Source organism: Diospyros lotus, chromosome 5, assembly GCF_014633365.1.
Source record: "Diospyros lotus cultivar Yz01 chromosome 5, ASM1463336v1, whole genome shotgun sequence".
Taxonomy (NCBI): Eukaryota; Viridiplantae; Streptophyta; class Magnoliopsida; order Ericales; family Ebenaceae; genus Diospyros; species Diospyros lotus.
Window position 1 is genome coordinate 17,781,142 of NC_068342.1, and position 20,435 is coordinate 17,801,576.

Consider the following 20,435-nt stretch of genomic DNA (forward strand, 5'->3'; position numbering starts at 1 on the left):
TTTGTTCCGGTTCCCAAGGATTTTGGTTCTAGTTTGAACCAATTTAATAAAAAGTGAAAGATCACTCAAGAGGTGGTTGAATTGGGTGTTTTGAATAAATTTTTATGATAATTAATAAAATATCTATTTTAATTGATTTATAATAATATTTTCCTCAACATAAAAGGTGCAACATATCAATATAAAATTATATCGAGTAAACTATCATTCATAGATATTATCCAAACATATTTTAGATATAAAATATATACATATCGAAAAGCAATTGCATTTTAAAAAATGACAAAGAGACTGATATGATTCCAACTTATAAGGATCATTTTCTTTTTCTAAAATTTATCTTTAATTTTAACAGAAAACTTATGATTTGAAAAGTATGTATAAAAGTAGTGATGTTAAAGATCTTTTCATGTTTGCAATGAAAATTGAAACAGTTATACTGGATACTAATGAACTGAATTTAAATGAGAAATCACTATATGGAAGATAAAGAATAATATCATTAAAAATAAGAAATAAACCACATGAACACAACATTTTTGAGTGGTTCAACCAATATGCCTAGTCTACTACTTTAGCTTCCTACTAAAGATTTTAAAAACATCCACTAAGGAATTTTAGCTTTTAAGGATCAACTATAACACATACATAATTTTTACATATTCAATTGAAACCTTCATTTTTCATGGGCTAAGTAAGAACCCTAGCTTTTATAGGAACGATTGTAACCTTTGTTTTTACAAACTAAGTAGTAACCTCTATAGTTGGCCTTTTCACTTTAGGCTCAACCACAACCATTGCCTTTTTAAAGGATCATATGTAACTTATTACAAGTTTCACATAATTTGTGAAAGGATTTCTCAAAAGAAAAATATGAGATAATATAATGATTGCTGACATTCTCTTGAACAAAAGAGAATTTTGATATATGAATGAATAAAAACACTCAACTCTCTTGTTTCTAACTTCTAATTTTAAGAAGATCTTTATAGAACTTGACCAGATAATGGCTTAAAGTGAAAGAATATGAGCATGAAGGATTATCACTCAATCAATGAACTTTGGCCCGAAAGTAATTAGACTTTGTTATGTCTAGATTTAGATTGGTTCTACATACTCACAACTTCTTTTGATTTGACTGATAACAGTCAAATATCTAAAGAAAGATATGCATATTATATTGATGGACATTTTGCACAATATATATAAGCATATTTATCATCTTGTTATAAGAGAACATAATCAAACTTCTTAAAATAAAGAGATAAAGCTCAAACGGTCGAAACAGTCCTTTCTTTCTCCTCTAAGTAATGGCTATATTTTTCAAAATTTGATAGAAGATACTCGACTATCGCATAGGCTTACTTGACTATTATAGCACCTTACTTGATTGTACTTTTCATGTAATCAATTATATGTCATGCTCACTTGAGTCTAACTAAGTCATTACTTGACTAATTCAAAAGCCACAAAGACTTTGCATTATTCACTCAATTACAAGGCTAAGATTACTCGATTAACATAAAACTTCACTTGAGTACCAACATTTGATTACTCAATTGCATTTGAGTCCAGAGATTTAGCCAGAGATCAATCTATCTTCACTTGACTAATACATATATTTACTTGATTTATAAAATACATTAGTCAATTGAAAAATAAGTTTCACTCGAGTATAAAGATGCTCAGATTATATAACTTTAGAAATACTCAATTTTTCAGAAAAGTTCACCTAAGTGATGAAAGATCGTTATTAGATTTCAAAAGCACCATACTCGATTTACGATAGTAGAACTTTGTATAACATACTAGAGTAAGAACTTATAATAATCGATTGGACCAATTCATATACTCGATTGTTTTTTAAAGAATGCTGAGCAATACTCGATTGATTATACTCGATTGATTATAAAGAAGGTTTTTTCACAAATATGTCTTGATAGGTGTTACAGGTATTCCCCGCTCTACTCCTTATAAGTTGAACTTAATTCAGCGGGCCGGCCCAATCGCATAAGGTCCAGTAGACCTCGAGCTGAGCTCATTGAAGTGAGCTCACACATTGTTGGAGCCCTTGCTTGGATGACGGGGCCAAGCGAGCTCCCGGAAATGCCTCTAACTCGTCAGCTTATCCGAGCGAGCTCTTAACTACGTTTCGAGTTAGCTCCCAGCTACTCTTACAGCTCGTGGGCCTAGTCGATCAGTTTGTATAACAAAAAGGTCATACGCCAGAGAATAGTAGTAGGCTAGGGGCAGGTCCAACCTGGCCCCAGTCTTTCGGCCCATCTAATTGGCCCATGTTAGTCCCATCCTGACCCCTTACAACAACATTATTACAGCTTCGTCTGGATTTTCGCGCGTTCACCTTAGATCACATCCTAATTAATGACAGATTCAATCCACATTAATGAAGGTTCCATCAGCACCTTGCTGTTGCATGGGCGTTCCCACCGGCGCTAGGTATTCTGTCCCATCACTTGTAAACGTACAGCACATACAAGAGGACATCTCCTCCTCCCATATATCAACTAGCTCTTCCGAGAGTCATGGTAGGTTTTTTCAGACCAACTTATTGATACTCTGCAATTTTACCTACTCGTTCACTGATTTGAGCATCGGAGTATATTGCAGGGACCAGCCAGCAGACCAAGGAATCGAACCAGATAACCCATTCTTTCTCTCTCGGATTCATTACACCAGTGCGCGCCAACGAATCGAGGTCGACCAATTCCGAACATCGACAATAGATTATATATATTTTAAGGTTGCCTTTGTTAAGGAATCTTGATAGGTTTATCTTTTAGTATGTTTTATCTTTGAGGTTCTCATATGTACTAAACTTGTTTTAGCCATATGCCTTATTGATATGTAGTTTAATATGCTTCATCTTAGGGTTATCCTAAAGTCCTTAGGGTTATCTTAAAGATAATGGATGAGTATGGAGCTCATGATATGCTATGTGTGTGGCAGCATAACTCAAAGTTTAAGAGTAATGTTTTCTATATTTCATATTTGATGTTTAAGTGGTAGACATCAAGATTTTTATGTGGATGATCATATACTCAAGAAAAGGTACTTGAGTTTTGATTTATAAGATTTATTTTGTCTTATCTTTCATATTAAAGTTGTGTTTACAACCTTAGTATATGTGTGTTTAATCCTGCTTTTGCTTATGTGCTTAATATGATAATAAGTTGCTATAAGATTTCAAGAGATATCTTAAGTATCTCAGTGCATTAGTATCATGGATAAATGTCATATATCTTTATGACACTTAGAGTAAGCTTAAGGTTGAGATTATCTTAAGTACTCTATATATGTGAAATAATTTATTAAATCTAAGAGCAATGTGTTTTATTTGATTTCAATTATCTTTGCTCTTGAACAAATGAATATTTGCTTAGACAAGTAATTCTAAGTTCCAAATCATAGAGCCTAAGTTATCTATTTGGTATTAAGTATCAAATTCCTAAGATTCTCAATGTTATGAAATTTAAAACACTTGAAGAATTTATAATATTGAATGCATGTTTCTTGATAAGAAAGATCATTCAAGTATTTATTTTGTTGATTTCAAGCAGCATTTGATTAAGCTACTAAAAGTTCATTTTCTTAGGCTGATAAATTGAGTGCTAGTTAATCACTCAAATAAGAATGTAGATCCATTTAAGGTGCTATCTTAAAGAATCTAGAAATGTTGTATGTATTCCAAGTAATACTTTCTAGCATTGCTCATGTTTAAGTTCAATGCATTTGAGTAATAAAATCCTAAAGTTTCTATCTTTCTAAAAATACTCAATGTATGCATTGGTAATATATGTGTATGATAGCTTAGAGTTTAAAGTATAGAAATTATATATGCTTTGTTTAGCTTATATGTGTTCTTGTTTTTATAAGAATGAATGAAAAATCATGATGCTTAAGCTATAGTGAATTGGATAAATCCTTGTTAAAGAGTTAAGGGAATGGAGTAGGCTGATTGTGCCGAACCACTCTAAAAATCTCTACGTGCTACTTTGTTCATTTCTTTATTTCATTTTATCGCTTTCATTCTTCTTTCAACAATTGTTTTCTTTGAGCAAAATTGTTATTTATTTTATTACTCCCAATAACATATTTCTAAAACTCTAATCAGATAAATCCTTTTTTGTATTAAATATATTTTATATTTATTCTTTTTAGTTTCTATCAAGAATTCATTTGAGACATTAGTTTGAAAATGTCCAAACTATTTTCTTAAAGTCTTTTTAAAAACAAGAATAATTCTTTTTAAACTCAATTCATCCCCTTCTTAGGTGTCCATCAATTATTTCAAACATGTTAAAATTTGGGAGTATAGTCGTATAAACACCCTTTACACCTTAAATGGACAGTAAATATCCTTTCGGTCAGTGTTTACACATCTCAAGCTATTGGTTGAACTTCTTACTTTACAACACACTTTATTCAACACCACCATCTTTGGCGCCACCAGCCATCTTCCTCCTATTCGTTCTTTGCTCAACCTGATACCAACCCGCAATTTCTAGCATCGCGAGTCTCCATTGACTATTGCACTGCTCTGCCATTTCCATTCTCTATGGATTTGAATCCTTCCTCATTTGCTTGGTATATCAACACCTTCAAACCTTTTTGTTTTTTTTGGTCTTCTAACATTTGTTCTATATGATTTTTGTTGAATTAGTCGCATGACTTTCAAATCATTGTATGATTTGTAGCTCGATATTTTGATGTTGAACAAAACACACAATAAATGTTTATGATGATGTATGTGTTAAGTATTTGAACATACTCTCAAGAAATGAATGTTCTTAGACTTTTGTATTCTTAAGTAAAAATAAATAACATATGTAGATTGAGAAATGTTATAATAGATTTCAAAGTATAATTGAATAAAAAATAAAAGTTTCAAGTGTTTGACAATGCATTCGTCGAGTATTACACATGAAAACTTCTATTATTCTTACGCTAATAACATTATTCAAGTATCAAACTTCATTAATTGAGTAATTGTACCGTAACATTACTCAAGTAAACATCCACTATTAAAGAGGATAGTGGATGTTACTTTTTGTTTCTCTTCCTCTACTTTGAAGATATCTATAAAACATTAATTTGAAGGGTTTATTTTATTATACTTTTTCTTTTTCTCATTTTTTTTTGCAGGTAAGCTCAAGATGTTTAGATTTTTTGTTTTTGTTTATGGTGTTTCATTATTTGTAATTTGATTTGTTTTAATGTGGTGAGTGATTTATTGAAAATGTATTAATTTGTATGTTTATTTTTGGTGTATAGTTTCTAATAGAGATTTTTCTTTTGTTTCTGATGGACTTTTTTATTTTGGAACTATAGAAGATTTCTTTAAAAAGTTGTGAAACAATTTTTGAGTTAAATAGAAAATATTTTTTCAATGAGTTATATAAGAAGATTTTTGTTTTTAAATTGCATAAAAATATTCTAATAAATTTGTAAAGTAATTTTTTAAATGGGTCAAGTCTGGGTTTTAGGCCAGACCTGTGTCTAGATGCAACGGGGGTCTGATTCAATTAAACCTGATCCGTTTTTAAATGAGTCGGGTCTGGTCTGGGTCTACGTTTGATGGGTTTGGCCCAAACCCGACTAATTGACACGTCTAGCTGCAACCACGAACGCTATAAAAGCCGAGCGTTGTATCAATTCCTATACTGGGAGAGAGGACTTATAGGTCTAGGGTTTTGCTCTCGCCTTCTCTCTCCATCGTAGCCGCTCGAGCGAGTTTTATGTATTTGTTCTTAGTTAGACCTGTTTAATATACACGGAGAGAGCACGAGATGCGATGAAGAGACCTGAAAGAGAACACATGATTGCGAGATTGCTATAATCTCGCAAGGTGATCCTCTTTACCATGGTTCGTATTCACTGAGCAACCCTCCTCTCCTGCACTTGAACTCATTCAGATGCATTTCTTTCGTTCTTTTTTTCTTTTTTTTTTTTGGTTTATGTTTTTCCTCTCCTTTCTGTGTGTTTGGATTGGTTTGAGTGGCACGAAGGACCTATGGAGGAAGTGCGATATACACATGAGATGCGCTTTCGGCCAAGTTTGCCTTCGGATATTGAATTTGGGAGTATAGATCGCCGAATTCGGGAGTTTAATCATTCGATTCCCTTTCGGTTTCTTTATAGATCTGCGATCTCTATATATGTATTTGTGAAGAAAAACGTAATCTTCATACTAAGGCTGTTTTAAAATGCGAAGGTCCCCTGCAGAGAGGAAAGGGCTCCAAAACGAGACCTCCCTAACACTTGCGACCTTCGCAAAGCTAATCGGCCGAATCGTTGGATGCGCCAATCATCATGGTTTTGGTGCGTCTACATTATTCGGCTATAGTACACCGCTTGCCGTTCATTGTTTTATTAGCTATTTTCTACTAAATTTAGCCCAGAAGCTACGATTTGAATTGGGCGCAAAAGAAGATAAAAAGGAAACTGAATGCCCTGAGTTGAAATGTTAAAAAATATACCTTTTATTTTTTTCACAAAATTGCCGATTCTAGGAATAGCCAGCTGTGGTTATTTAGGTCTGATTTTACAAAAGCAAGGAAAATGAAAATAAAAATAAAATAAACTTATTTCTCATGCAGCAGTCGCATGACTTTTTCTTTTTCTTTCCAAAACTAGTCATATTTGCCGAATTAATTGACATTAAAATTAACCTAGATAAGAGTTTGTTAGATCAGTGAGCAATGGTTTGTCTCAAATTCTTAGGTTCTTGTAAAAAAAAAAAAATGATGGTTCAACTTGAGTTTTATGCTGAAATGAACAAGGAGTAGTATGTCGGAAAATAGTTTTGAGACTAGTACTGATTTAATGGCTCTGATTTTTTTTTTAAATAGTGGCATTAAAAAAAATTATAGTTAGAGACCTTATCATGGTACATAATTGTAATTAACAGATTTAACAGCAGGTATATGACATTCTGCATCTACACAGTGCCTCTGGACGCAGTTGGCAGCAATTTTGAATCATCAACTGAAGATTAGTTTGGTGCTGACACCTTTCCACCCTTTTTTATTACATATAACCCGACTAAAGAGATGTGGTACTGCCTGCAAATGCCCCAGGATGACATGGTTTGAGTCACGGTCCCCAGGATGACATGGTTTGAGTCTCACTAACAATGATTATGCTAATCAAGAAATGAGTTGAAACCCCAAGACATAACACGAATGATTCATAAGGTGAAAAATTACATCCAAAGATACAAGTTCGAGTTATGGTAGCTACAGTATGAGAATTTCATCTTTTTGTAGGGATGGTTCCTTGTGAGCATTATGCATTGTATCTCTTACCTTGGGGACTGCCGTGTTCTATGACTCCTTCTATGTGCGTGGGACAATGTGTGGAGGACCCTTTTAAGGCGAGGGATTTCACCTTCTGCACCTAAAAAATGAGCTGAAATTTTTTGTCGCTGCATTGGGGATTGTGCTAATATATATCTGCTTTCTTTTGTCATTTTTTTTTTTCGGTAGGGCTTCGCATTCACGCGATATGGTAAAAAGGCTGAGGCAAGCACTAGCTTAATTTGGCAGGGAAAGCAGAATGTTTGTTTCTACAGCTTTGCTTTCCCATTTCTCGCTTGTGCTATGAGGCCGCTTGATCGGGCACTATGCTTTCGACATCCGGCACCTGAATAGAACATGAACATTCAATTTTAGTTACTGGCAAGTCAACTGAAACTGGACCAACCTGATAATAAGGATAATGATTTTTTTTTCCCCAAGTTGTAGTTTTAATTGGTGTTTCTACACAACAAAACGTCCATTATTTTGCTCATGTATTAGAATCCGAGTCATGTTGATGGACAAAATGAACTTTTTGTTGTGTAGTAACACCAATTCAGTCTACCATTTCTTAATCTCTATCATTATCTTGAAAACAAAAATAAAAAATAAATAAGTTATACTTAAATCTCCTATGATCTGAACTATTTGTACAAAAATTTTTATGATCTAAAAATGTCGTTATAAGGCTCTCGGAATATGCACGGAAACTTTTAACGGACTATTTGCAATACACTTTCAGAACCATGGCCAATTTTAAGACTGGAACTGCTAGGCATACCTCAGATTTAAACTTCCAATTGATTGCCTTGGAAGAGATCTGCGAGTCAAAGGACTTAAAAAATTCAAGCAATCACGGGGGTTGGCTATTGCATTTTGGATTCTTAGAGTCAAGTTGAGAAGACTGTAAGGAGAGATAGGCCCATCTACAAATGAAACTAACATATGTCGCTCGCATTGTTTTTCCAAATCCGGGGTCATAAGGCTCCGAAACCTATGCACGGTGGTTGTCAAATCCAAATGCACTCATCCTTAAAATAAGCCATCTCAAAGTTATCTTATATTAAAATTCAGAATGCCCTAGACAACACAAAAAGAAAAGGCAAGAAAGAATAAAAGATCTTCAAGCTCAAGGAATTATGTTCAAAATGCATACCAGATACAATAACAGTTATCCATGTCCATTGTAATAACACGAGCACCAACTCGACAATCCAGATTCATTCCCGCCGAACCAGGTAGGATGCCCATATCTCATCTGCCGGAGGTGGTGGCTGAACCCAGTGCCCTGGAATTCGGCTGCATCAAAGCACAAAAAGTTGAGTAATCCAATCTAAGTGAAAACAATAAATTAAGCATATAATATCATGAGTATGATGGCGATTCCTTAAGATGTAAGATTTCCACTAGATGGAACACTGCCATTATGTAGTACCATCTCTCAAGGGCAATGGGGCAAATTCTAGTTAACCATGTCTCTTCAAGGAACCAGAAACTATCAAAAAGAATTGCCAGGAAATACATGACTGCATTCTGGTTAATTTTGCCTTTCAGAAGAAATGCAATTTCTACATCACAAACAGACACCAACTGGTTTCTTAAGTTTCTTCAATTACATGCAAGAATTTGTATATGGCAGGTGGCCCATGTGAGGCATCATAGATGCAGAAGTGATAGCTGTGTTCTTAACTAGCAGAAAGAATTACGGCTGAATCCTGGCAACAAGATAGGCATGAGGTGTTGGTCGTGGATGTGCCAGTGAAGGTTGCTTTATAAGGTTATAGCTTTTCTTTTTCTTTTTTGAGTAGTTAATACAAACAAAGAAAATGCTACATACAAATACAACCCTCGCAGAGGTGGGAACCTAATAAACTGGGACGCCCTTTTTAAAGGAAACACAGGTTTGTATGGGATATGGATGACCTTACAGAAGATACAGGAGGTAGGTTTGGTGCATTTTTGTTGTTTAGGTAATACAGCTTTTCTTTTTGGCTTTACCTTCATGACTACTACATGTCCAATATATAAATATTTGATCCAAGGACTGTCAACATAAAAAGGAAAATGAAACATTTTTGTGGTAAGAAAGAAATTGTGATCTCACCTTCCTCCTGGTCTTATATATTGATCCCACATTCTTCTAACCTGCATCCATGATGAAATCTTTTCAGATCAAAGAATGAGGACTGAAGAGAAACTGAAGAAAAAAACACAAGGTCATAGGAAATTCTAGTATCTGGTAAGAGCAGTGTTGTACATAACAGCAGCAACATGTAAAACCTTAATCCCACTTTGTGCTGTCAGATACATGAATTCTAGCTTGCTGGTGTGCATAATGCACTAAAATGTATACAGTTCGAATAAGAACTATCATACTAAGAAATAGTCGCAGGTAGAAAAGATACCACTTGATGCATAGGCTATTCCATCACAGATATTCACATCATTAGTAACCACATATTCACCCCCCTACTACTGACAACAGATGGAATCAATATAATTATCTTAGCAGAACCCTAAAGCTCAATGACAGTTGAAATTACCTCTATAAGTGTTCCCATGTCCGTATTGCTGCCATGATAATAGTGATAAAACTCAATTGGTAAACTTGCCACAGCATCATATGCCCCACCATGACTTTGTCCTTCTGATCCTCCCTTCCCCAATTCCCTGACATTGACTGCACCTGAGTCATCTCTATTTTCAGTCTCAGCTGTCCTGTCTTGACTATTATCATCTCCACCTTTACTGTCCTTTACAACTTTTGAGTTCGGCACACGACCTTGAATAATTTTTCTAGATTCCTCAGCAGTTGCAATTGCATCCTTAGCAGCATCTGTGTCAGCTGCTGCCATTGCCACACGCTCCTCTTCCTCAACTGCTGCCCGTACTCTTTCAAGGAACTTATCGTCCTCCTCTGGGAGAAAATGGCCTGCACAATAAGGAAACAACCATGATTTAGATCAAATGAAAATCCAGGGGATATAATTGGTTTGATAGAAGATTGAGTTTGTCTTATGAGGACGACATTTAGCTACCTCTTCATGGAGCAAATTGAAAGACCATACAGGCAATAATGTTCATCATTTACATTGGAAGTTATTTAACATGAAAAGTATTAAGTCTCTTGAGAATGAAATTAACAATAAATCTAACAACTTGGAGAAGATTCTATGAGGAGGCACACCTACCCCTATTTCCATATAACCATATAAATTACCTTCAATGTCATGTCACATGTTGAAGTGAAGTAAAAAAAATTATATCTTCTAGTTACAATATTTGTTGAGGTTAAGTCTCAGAAATTGTTCAACCAAATTGTAATAGCAAAAAGAATTATGCAACTGAGCTCATCCATGCGTTCATGTATACTTAGAAAAATTCAAACAATACAAGAAGTGAATGCGGAGATAATTAGTTCCAAAGGAATGAACGAATCTGGAAAAAGGACACAAGAAACACTAAGCCAAGCAACATAGCAAGTAATCTAGTAATATAAATGGAAGGAAAGGCACACCTTGTTTTTTCAATTTTTGGATCCTGAGAGATCGAAGTTCTTGCAACTTCTCGACAATCAATACAAGCTCAAGCTGAAAACCATAATCTTAGTTAGAATTGAGCTCAATAAGGTAAAACATGAAACAACAGCAACAGCAGTAAGCAAATGGAGATAAAACATGGTAACATGACCAATGACGATATTAAAGCCCCAGACGTATGGACATTTCAGCATTACCCTAGGAGGGTTTAAACTGCTCCCAGTTTAATGAAGTTTACTTCACCACTATGTCCACTATATCATTCTACCTTGAGAAAAAAGGGCATAAAAATAAATACAAAAAAGAAAAAAAAAAAAAAACATACAAAAAAAAGTGTATATAGTTATAATGCAGTAGTTACTCTTACCTCTGACCCTCTCCTCCCCAACAGAGCTTTCTTTTTCCTAATGAAGTGTCACAACCCTAGGGTTAGTTAGGGTTGTGATAGGAATTAGGGGAAGAAATCAGAATTGAAGGAAGGGGGAAATCAATAGAAAGAGGGAGAGATATTGAGAGAAAGGGGGGAGAAACAAGAGGGAGATTGGAGAGAGATGTAGAGAGAAATCAGATCTTTCAATCAATCAATTCAATCATAAATTCTCTCCTCTTACAATTGGCCTTTTTATAGGCATAGCTAGATGCTTAACTAATTTCTAACAGCATCCTAACAGCACCCATATGCTTCTAACAACTTGTAAAATATCCCTAACTAATTCTTATACCCTATTACAATAATGCCCCTTTATTGCTCCTAGGGTCATGACAATTCCCCCACCTTGAAAGGTTTCTTGTCCCCAAGAAACTTATTACGTTGAGCTATTCTTATTCATCCAATTCCAGCTTTCTCTATCAGTTTAATGCTTCTTCCCTTCTTTATCCTTCTAGGCTTTTTCCTCTTTCCCTTTCTCTTTTCTTTCTCCTCAGCAACAACAACATTATGTCTTGTTGCCACACCAATGGAAACATGAATAAGCAAAATAGCAAGGGTCTCGGTCCCTTCAACAAAGAATCCCTTCCCTTTCTTCCTTTCATCTTGTTTCGCTTTATCCTTCTGCGTCTTCCATTGCTCCAGATCAGAAACATACTGCTGGAAGGTTTTAGTGTAATCAATTTCATGCAAGCATCCTCCCTTAACCTCTAACCAATCCTGAACTGCCCTCCATTGGTTATCCACTTCGATTAAGGCACAAGTTTCCTCCCAATTGACTGATTTCTTAGTTGGAGTTACCTGATCCATAGTAGGAAATTCAGCAACTCCTTCCATTCTTATTCTTTCAAGAGAAATACATTTAAGATCTCCACAATCTAAAGCTATTGTGGTCGTTTCCATTCCAAGATCTTTGGCTCCCGGATTGCTAGCGAACATCTTAGCTTCATCCTCAACAATTACCTCCTCCAATGATGTCATATTGAGAGTTTTAGCATCTGGATTCTCAGTACCAGTGGGGGTGCTTGAGATGCTGCCAACCGTTGGACTGCCATCCCCCAATTCTTCAATCCCTTCTTCCATGTAATCCTCAGCCCTTTCCACAGCCAAGACCAAGGAAGCAGTATGTTTAGACCCTTCCATATCTTCAGTAGGGGCCTCCTCAAGTGGAAATACTTTTACTTGCTGGTAGTTGAATTTACTTTCAGCAAGGCTCTCCGCCTTCAGCTGCTCCACTTTAAGAAATTCCTCTTTGTTAAAATTTCCTCGATAATTGTCGAAGTATTCTGCGGGGAAGTTGTAATGATACTTCTTAGTCAGTATCATTGCAAACTCTTGCAGCTTCTCGCGGAACATTCGACCGAATTCCTCGCACTCTTCATGTATCCCATTGGTTGTTTCCTTGCGCCTTAGATTGAATTGATTATCCATTTTCTTTTCCCATGTCCCATGATTCCGGCCAAACTCCTCATGGTTTCTGTTATGTTCAACCGAGATTATAGAATTTTGCTTCATGTATGCACTGCCTACCCTAGCTTCATGAGTAGGACACCCCACTGAAAATGCAACCTTCTTTGATTTCCATTGAAGCTCCATTCCAACTGAAAATGAAGAATTATTTTGCTGCAATTGAGGCTCCAATGTCTTATGCGTGCACTGCTTTCCATGGCTGATTTTTCACAAACTGTATACTTCGAAATCTAACATTTCTGCTGTGCAAATAATTCCGGACTTGATTGAATCGGTTCAGCCTCCAGATTCACCTCATGAAATCCCTGAGATCTAGATCTCCTTTGCCTCCAAATCCGATTCAATTCCGATTAACTGAATCGGTAATGGACCTCAATTAATTGGATCGGCTTTGCCTCAATTCACCCTTCTTGCCCAATCATCAACTAATGGTTGGAGGACCCCCACACTCCTCGAGTTCACCTTTCAAATCTGTCTCACTCTTCACCCTCCGACGGACTCTAGTCACCTCGAAACGTTAGTTCACCGTCTGAGTTGGAATCCCCAACCGATCAAAGTGGCAGCATCAACAATGCACTTGATTGAATTTGCGCTCGCCTCCCCTAGAATCGTTTCTCACCGTTTGGGATCGGACTTGCTTGCTTGTGCTCGCCCCACCCAATCACCGTTTGTTTGGGTCGGAATCACCTCCACTCTAATTTGCTAGAATCGCTTATGACTAGCAACTCGCTGATATTCAATAGTGGCATAGGAACTTGCTTCAAAGGCCGCCTGAGTTCTAGCAGAAAAACGATAGGCTCGCCACTAGTCACCCACAACGAACGTTCCTATGTTCGCGTCGCCTCCAACCTGCTACTTGAATTCGCTGGAATGATGCACAACTTCTTGTGATATAATTGGCTACCAAATTTGTTGAAATTGCTTTGCCCTTCCACTTCGGCCAAGAATTACTGCAATTCGTAGCGAAGCATCACCTCTTGCTTCACCTTCCAAGTTTGCCTAGCTTGTTGAAATTCACGGCCAAAATCATTGGCCTGTTCCTCTAGTCTCTACGAGTCTCCTCTACATCAGCTTCACTAATTCGCCTTTATCATCCTCTAGGATCAAGTTAGATTCACTATTTGCACTCGCCTAACAACATCGAGGCCTACGGAAATTGTCGGAGCTCTTGAACTCGTTCAAATCTCCTGAAAGCATTGCTTAACTGGTTCCGCACCTAGTCGTCTTGCTTTGCCTGTCCTAACGTGTTGCTGAGATCGCGAGAATTACCTTTGGAACCATTCATCTTCAATTCCGAATAGAGTTACCAACACTCTTAGCCGAGAGTCACTCTTCCGTGCGTCGGAATCAAATTTTGAGATTCAACTGCATCAGACAACATCTGTCGGAATTTAATCAACAAAGAAAACCGCCGAGGAACGATGCTCTAATAACATTTGTCACAACCCTAGGATTAGTTAGGGTTGTGATAGGAATTGGGGGAAGAAATCAGAATTGAAGGAAGGGAGAAATCAATAGAAAAAGGGAGAGATATTGAGAGAAAGGGGGGAGAAACAAGAGGGAGATTGGAGAGAAATGTAGAGAGAAATTAGATCTTTCAATCAATCAATTTAATCATAAATTCTCTCCTCTTACAATTGGCCTTTTTATAGGCATAGCTAGATGCTTAACTAATTTCTAACAACACCCATGTGCTTCTAACAACTTGTAAAATATCCCTAACTAACTATTATACCCTATTACAATAATGCCCCTTTATTGCTCCTAGGGTCATGACATGAAGTTTCTTGAATTGGACAAGTAAAAGATATTTGATTCTCTAGTCATGAATTTGCTGTTTTTAATTGCAAAAATACAGCAGAATCTATCAACAGCAAAACAAACACAAGCCTTAAACCCACCAAGTAGGGTTGGCTACATGAATTCTAGACTGATATTCTCACCCGCCATGGTAAATTGATTGAAAGGAAATCAGACAGATTATAATTAAGTTAGCCATGCTTACATATAATGTCAGTGATAAATTTTCAATCCACACCAAAAATTAAGATGTAATTTAATTTCTATAGCAGTGGCCGCATTCATTTTTATTTTGCAAAATACAACTTCCGACTTCTGATGATATTTAACTGAATTAAACAAGATAAAACCAGATGTTGGCCATCAATATTACAGCATGTAGATAACAACAAAACTTGCATAGGCAAAAGAGACTATAAAAGTGGTACAATTCCCTACCAAATCTGAGTTGATGCAAAAGTACTACAAGAGAATGCAATAAGTGGAACTTAAAAGAAAGAAAACAAAAGGTCTCAACCAGGCAGAATAGTTGTCTGTTCTCCACAAATAGATTGTTGAATTACTGACTTATAGTAATTACAGAGTGAATTGATAAACAACAATGCAAAATGCAATCAAATAGGAATTGCATAAAGGGGCAGCTGCTCCACAGGCTAAGAAAGTACTCAGTTCAAGTTGAAGCTGCCAGGGATAGAAAGACAAATGTATGTAGATCATACTTGGAATGACGTCATGGCAAAAATTGAAGGAAAGAAACAGTCCTCTATGGACAGATATTGAGCACATAATCTGTACCACCATGTTTATTTGAAGTCAAGAATAGGATGTTTTACAAGGACATCAGATATGCTAACATGCATATGTGAGAAGCTCGTAGATAAAAAATTGGACTATAGAAGCATATTCAGTTGTTCCTACTATAAGTCAGTTCTAATTGTAATGCATCTCTCACCTCAGATTCTAATATCTTTTTCTCTTCTTTTGCTTTGAGTTTTGCAATTTCCTTCATCTTTTCTACCTGCATCCACACAAGCCTCAGTTACCAAAATAAATAAATAAATAAATAATTAAGCATCTGAAAACGAAAAGTAATCTCTATTATTTAGACACATTTCACTGCACCTATGTTTCCATCTAAAAACTAATGTTAGCAATTAATATATTACAATACAAATCTTGAACAGTCAAAAGTAACTTCAGGTATCTCACAAAAAGAGATGATGGTGAGAAAAGAGTTTCCCCAGTGAATAAAGCTCCCCACTTTGCCAGGGTCAGGGGTGGGTTGTTTTTAGCCCTGCATTACCTTAAGTAGATTGTTCCTCCAACTTGAACCCATGACCTTCTAGTTACAAAGGAGCAACCTTACTGTTGCTACTAACTTTCTAGGGCTTCCCTCAAGCAGATAAATGATGGTGAGTTACATGAGTATACTCCAAAATTGCTCCTTATAATATAAATATAAATGGAGGACAAAAAATATAAATGGACAAACAACAAACAATGTATTTATTTTGCCAAATACCAAGAGAGTATTATATCCAACACTGGACATTTTCCTTTCCCGACTTCCTTATCATAAAATGGAGGTAAAAGGATGATAGCAAAGCCCAAGAATCAATTGGTGGGATTTAAAAGGCAAAGAAAACAAATTATTTTCAAGAAAAAGTGTATGGCAGAAGAGATGGAATGGTAAAAGGAAAGGCGAGTTTAATGTGGAATGGGATCGCCACTACAATTGAAACACAAGAAAAACAGTTTTAGAGTCATTATGGAGGCACGGTAAACTAAAAAAAAAAAAATCATGACCAAGAGACTTGCTACATCACTTTGCATGCATGACCTAATGAGAAAATTTGAAGATGAATGTTCTGGCTAAAAAGGAAGCAAAAAATTTATCAGTGAAGTAGAGTCAAAAGCTTATAAAAAATTGTACAACCACAAATTTGACATAAAAATGAATATATATGTATAAGTTGGTCAAAACAAAAGAAAGAAGAATAAGATATTTGAACTAAGTAAACTGTGCACAAGATGAAAACCATAAGATATTGGCAAATGAGGGGGCGATCAAGAATAAATGAAAGAAGTATTTCTTCAAGCTATTCAAATTGAAGAAATTGAGAGAGAGAGGGAGAAGTTGAGTGAAAGAGCCTAAGAATGCAGGAAAACCAAAACCATTTTTCTATTTAGGCATGAGTATATATACATGGAAGACTTTTAACTAATTCTAGGTACAAGTACATATCAGCACTATATTACTAAAGTACAACACCTATAAGCTATTATTCTTAACACAAATATTACGTTGGGTCGTCTTAATAATTCTATAGAATGTAGGAATTAATTCTCTGTTTTATAGACATCTTTGTTAGAAAGAAGTGGAGCAAGCCATGAAAAAGATAATAATGGTAAAGTGATAGGATCCAATGATATTCATATAGAAGCATGGAAATATATGGAAGAAAAATGCATTTTATGACTAACAAAACTATTCAATGTGATCCTTGAATTGAGAATGCTTGACAAATGGAGAAAGAGCACTCGAGTGCCTATTTTCAAGAATCAAGGAGATATTAAAAGTATAACCATAATATGAAACTTTGGATGATGGTGATTGAGCAAATATTAAGAAGAAAAATCAAGGTGTTTGAAGATCAATTTCATTTGATGTTTGATAGGACAACAAAAAAAGTAGATATTTTCTAAGGCGCTTGATGGAAAGGTCTAAGGATAAACAAAATAATAACACATAGTGTCTATATATTTAGAGAAAACTTATGACAAAGTCCCCTAAAGATCTTATAAAGAGTTTTATAAAAAAAAGGAGTCTGAATTGCTTATATATAGGTTGTTAAAGACTTATATGATAGATTAGAAATACATGTTAGAACTTGTGCAAGAGATATTAAGAAATTTTCAGTTGTAGTTGGATATCTTTTTGCTTTAGTGACAGATGAATTCACTAAACACATCCCATTAAAGGTGCATGGGTATATGCTATTTGTAGATGACATTTTCTTTGGGGATGAAATGAAAAAGATGTGCTTGAGGCATGGAAGGACACACCTTAGAATGCAAATACTTTTTAAGTTGATTGAAAGCTGCATATATATCTGTAAGTTTAATAAAATAGAAGTGTTGATGATATTATGATAAGACTTAAAAAGTAAGTCATTTAGAAGAAAATATCAATTCAAATATCTTGGATCAATTATTCAAAAAGATGAAAAATTTATTGAGGATGTTACTCAAAAAATAAAGATCCAATGGTTAAAATAGAGGATTGCTAATGACATTTTATGCAATAATAAAATCCCTTCAAATCTAAAAAGGAAAGTTTTACTAGACGGCTGTAAGACCAACTGTGTTGTATGACACAGAATATTGGCAGTAAAATACTAACTATGCAAAATATGAGTATAAATGGGATATGAATGCTATAGTAGATGTGCAGCCAACAGAAGAGCACAAAAAAAGACCAATAAAATTATTTATAATAAGTTCAGAGTGGCTCTTATTGACGATAAGAAGTGTGAGACACAATTAAAATATTTTGATCATGTGAGAAGACCAATAGATGCTCATGCAAGGAGAGTGGATGGAATTGAAGACCTTAATAATAAAAGACTTAGAGAAAGATCCAGAGAAATTAGGTGAAAAAACTCTTACACATGACATAAGCAATAACGACCTTACAAGAGATATGGCTACATAGATGATTGGTGATGATGAACTAGAATCCATGTGGCTGACTCACTTAGTGGGATTAAAACTTGGTATCTGTTGTTTTAGATTATCACCAAACACTTTCTTTTTCAAAATTATGAACCCATGGATCTTAATTTTGTTAGTCCGCTCTATGGTGCAACAACAAATTCAGTAGTGTAAGTTCAAGTTAATCATGCCAATAGCTGGTTAAATACCCATTCTAATCCAAAGTGGGTGGAATATCCAACTCAACTTTTCCTAAATGGAAACCCAAACAAATTTCTGAAATTATCATTTGAATAAACATCTAGGCAATCAAGGGCACATAAACTACAGAACTTGCACTCACACATATATATGTTGTATAAAATGAAGCAGATGACTACATTGAAATTAGATACCGTGAGACCAACTCCATCATTATCACAACAAATACTATTCAGAATATATATTAATTTCAAAAAGTTGATATAATGAGCTTTGATTTTTAGTACTTCAGGCAATTAACAAGGTCCAATTCCTCTTACATGCAATTACTAAATATCTAGCAAATTTTGTACCTTTCTTTTTGCAATATCTTTTGCAATTTCTCTAGCCCTCCATTCATCAGCTTCTTGATCAGCTTGGTCAAAAAGTTCACGCTCCTAACACCATTTGAAGATATATCCAAGTATAAGCAAACAACAAAATTATTTTCCAAATATTAGTCCAGAAAACAAAAGAGTAAGAGAGCAGGAGCAGATTGATGATGAAGCTACCTTTGCAAGCATTTCTGCAATCCTCTTCCTCTTTCTCTTCCTCCATTTTTTGTTTCGATTGTACTTCTGGATTTTATTAGATAACCTCACCGCTGCAGACTTTTCCTCCCATGGATATTTTTCATCCGCAGCAACTCTAAATGGCTCAAGTTGAGCTCCTAGCTTTGTAATTACAGCATTTGCAGCTTGCAATGAGCGTGAATCTTGTAGTCTCATGTCAATCCTATTATCCTCAAGAAACCTAAAGAGCATTAGCGCTGAGGTCTCGGAAGTATCATCTTCACTCTCCAAAGGTCCTTTACTTTCTTTGATTCTAACCAATGCCTCTAATTCTTTCTGCCTGTTAGAATTAACAGCAATAGTCAATCACCCTATGAATCACAACTCTAAAACCAAGAAAAATTTTCCATCAACAAACACAGGTAGATTAAAGAAATTCAAATTCGTGTTTGGAATGAAACTACTAGGCATACAAAAAAGTTTCTGACAAATATTTCTAGATTCAATCCTTTCATTTTCTTTTAACCATATATTTCCTTCACTTTTATTTGTCCCTCCAAAAATTCCAGAAATCCAAACGCCGCATTCGCGGATGGTCAAATGAGAATAATTTTCTTGACAGACACAATTAGGATACGGAACGAAATTATAACTCCAAAGCCTAACATTCTCTCTTCCTTCTTCTATGAAGTTAAGTTAATTGCTCACATGGCTTTAGCGAGATCGATGGTGTGGCGCAACTCCTTAAGGCGATTCTGCACATTTACGGTGTTCCAGAAAGCGCTGGAAGGCGGAGGAGCTGGAGGCAGCATCGGAAACCACGGTTGAGGAGCGTTTTGAGCGAAGGGAACTGGATTCGTCGGAGCCATCGGATGCATTGGGATCAAAGAGTTACCACTCTGCATTTTGATCCGTCCAGATTCAAAACCTAGCAAAGATGAATTTCCACGGGGCTGATGTAGCAGGAAGAAGAAGTTGGAGCAGGAGTGCCGTCCCTTGGTTTTCACACAGAGAATTGCCGTCTGTTTTGCAGAGAAGCGTGGAAGAGAATTGAAGCTGCGGTTGCACTGCGTTTGGTTCGCCAGTAAGAAGAAAGGGCAAATCAGAGACTGCGCGACCAGGAAGCAAATAAAATAATGGGAAATTTTATTTACAGCCATCAATTTTGTTCTTTGCAATCTATTTTTAATATTTTTAAAATTTTTTTAGATAAAATCTCATATTTATCCTTAATAAATGCTGTACACTCAATCACCTAACATTTACTCTTTCAATCACGCATGCACGCAATTTCTCACCCACCATCACTACAGCCACTTTACTCACCATATCTAAACACCTTTACTCACCCACACCGCGCAGTCATTATTATTCAACATACAACAAGAATTACAAAACAATTATTACTCAACACGAA

At 35.6% G+C, this 20,435-nt stretch overlaps 1 protein-coding gene and 1 non-coding gene across 4 annotated transcripts; one reads left to right on the top strand and one right to left on the bottom strand.

Annotated features, from left to right (window-relative positions):
• Window positions 1–6,224: 6,224 nt before the first annotated feature.
• On the top strand, window positions 6,225–6,368 carry LOC127802931 (small nucleolar RNA snoR145). Its single transcript, XR_008023381.1, has one exon. It is a non-coding gene; the product is annotated as a small nucleolar RNA snoR145 (small nucleolar RNA).
• A 949-nt stretch (window positions 6,369–7,317) lies between these two features.
• Window positions 7,318–20,147, bottom strand: LOC127802798 (U11/U12 small nuclear ribonucleoprotein 59 kDa protein). Of its 3 annotated transcripts, XR_008023347.1 has the most exons (10): window positions 19,727–20,147; window positions 19,019–19,358; window positions 18,821–18,904; window positions 15,505–15,570; window positions 10,834–10,906; window positions 9,860–10,248; window positions 9,421–9,461; window positions 8,473–8,615; window positions 8,098–8,136; window positions 7,318–7,662 (listed from the first exon to the last, which is right to left on the bottom strand). XR_008023347.1 is itself a non-coding variant. In XM_052338824.1 (8 exons), exons 1-8 carry the CDS (start codon window positions 19,921–19,923, stop codon window positions 8,537–8,539), a joined length of 1,269 nt encoding a protein of 422 aa, XP_052194784.1. In that variant the 5' UTR covers window positions 19,924–20,147; the 3' UTR covers window positions 8,349–8,536. The 3 variants fall into 3 exon arrangements, 1 of the variants encoding a protein (XP_052194784.1); XR_008023348.1 differs by lacking the exon at window positions 8,098–8,136; XM_052338824.1 differs by lacking the exons at window positions 7,318–7,662; window positions 8,098–8,136 and having other exon boundaries at window positions 8,349–8,615.
• Between the last annotated feature and the right edge of the window lie 288 nt (window positions 20,148–20,435).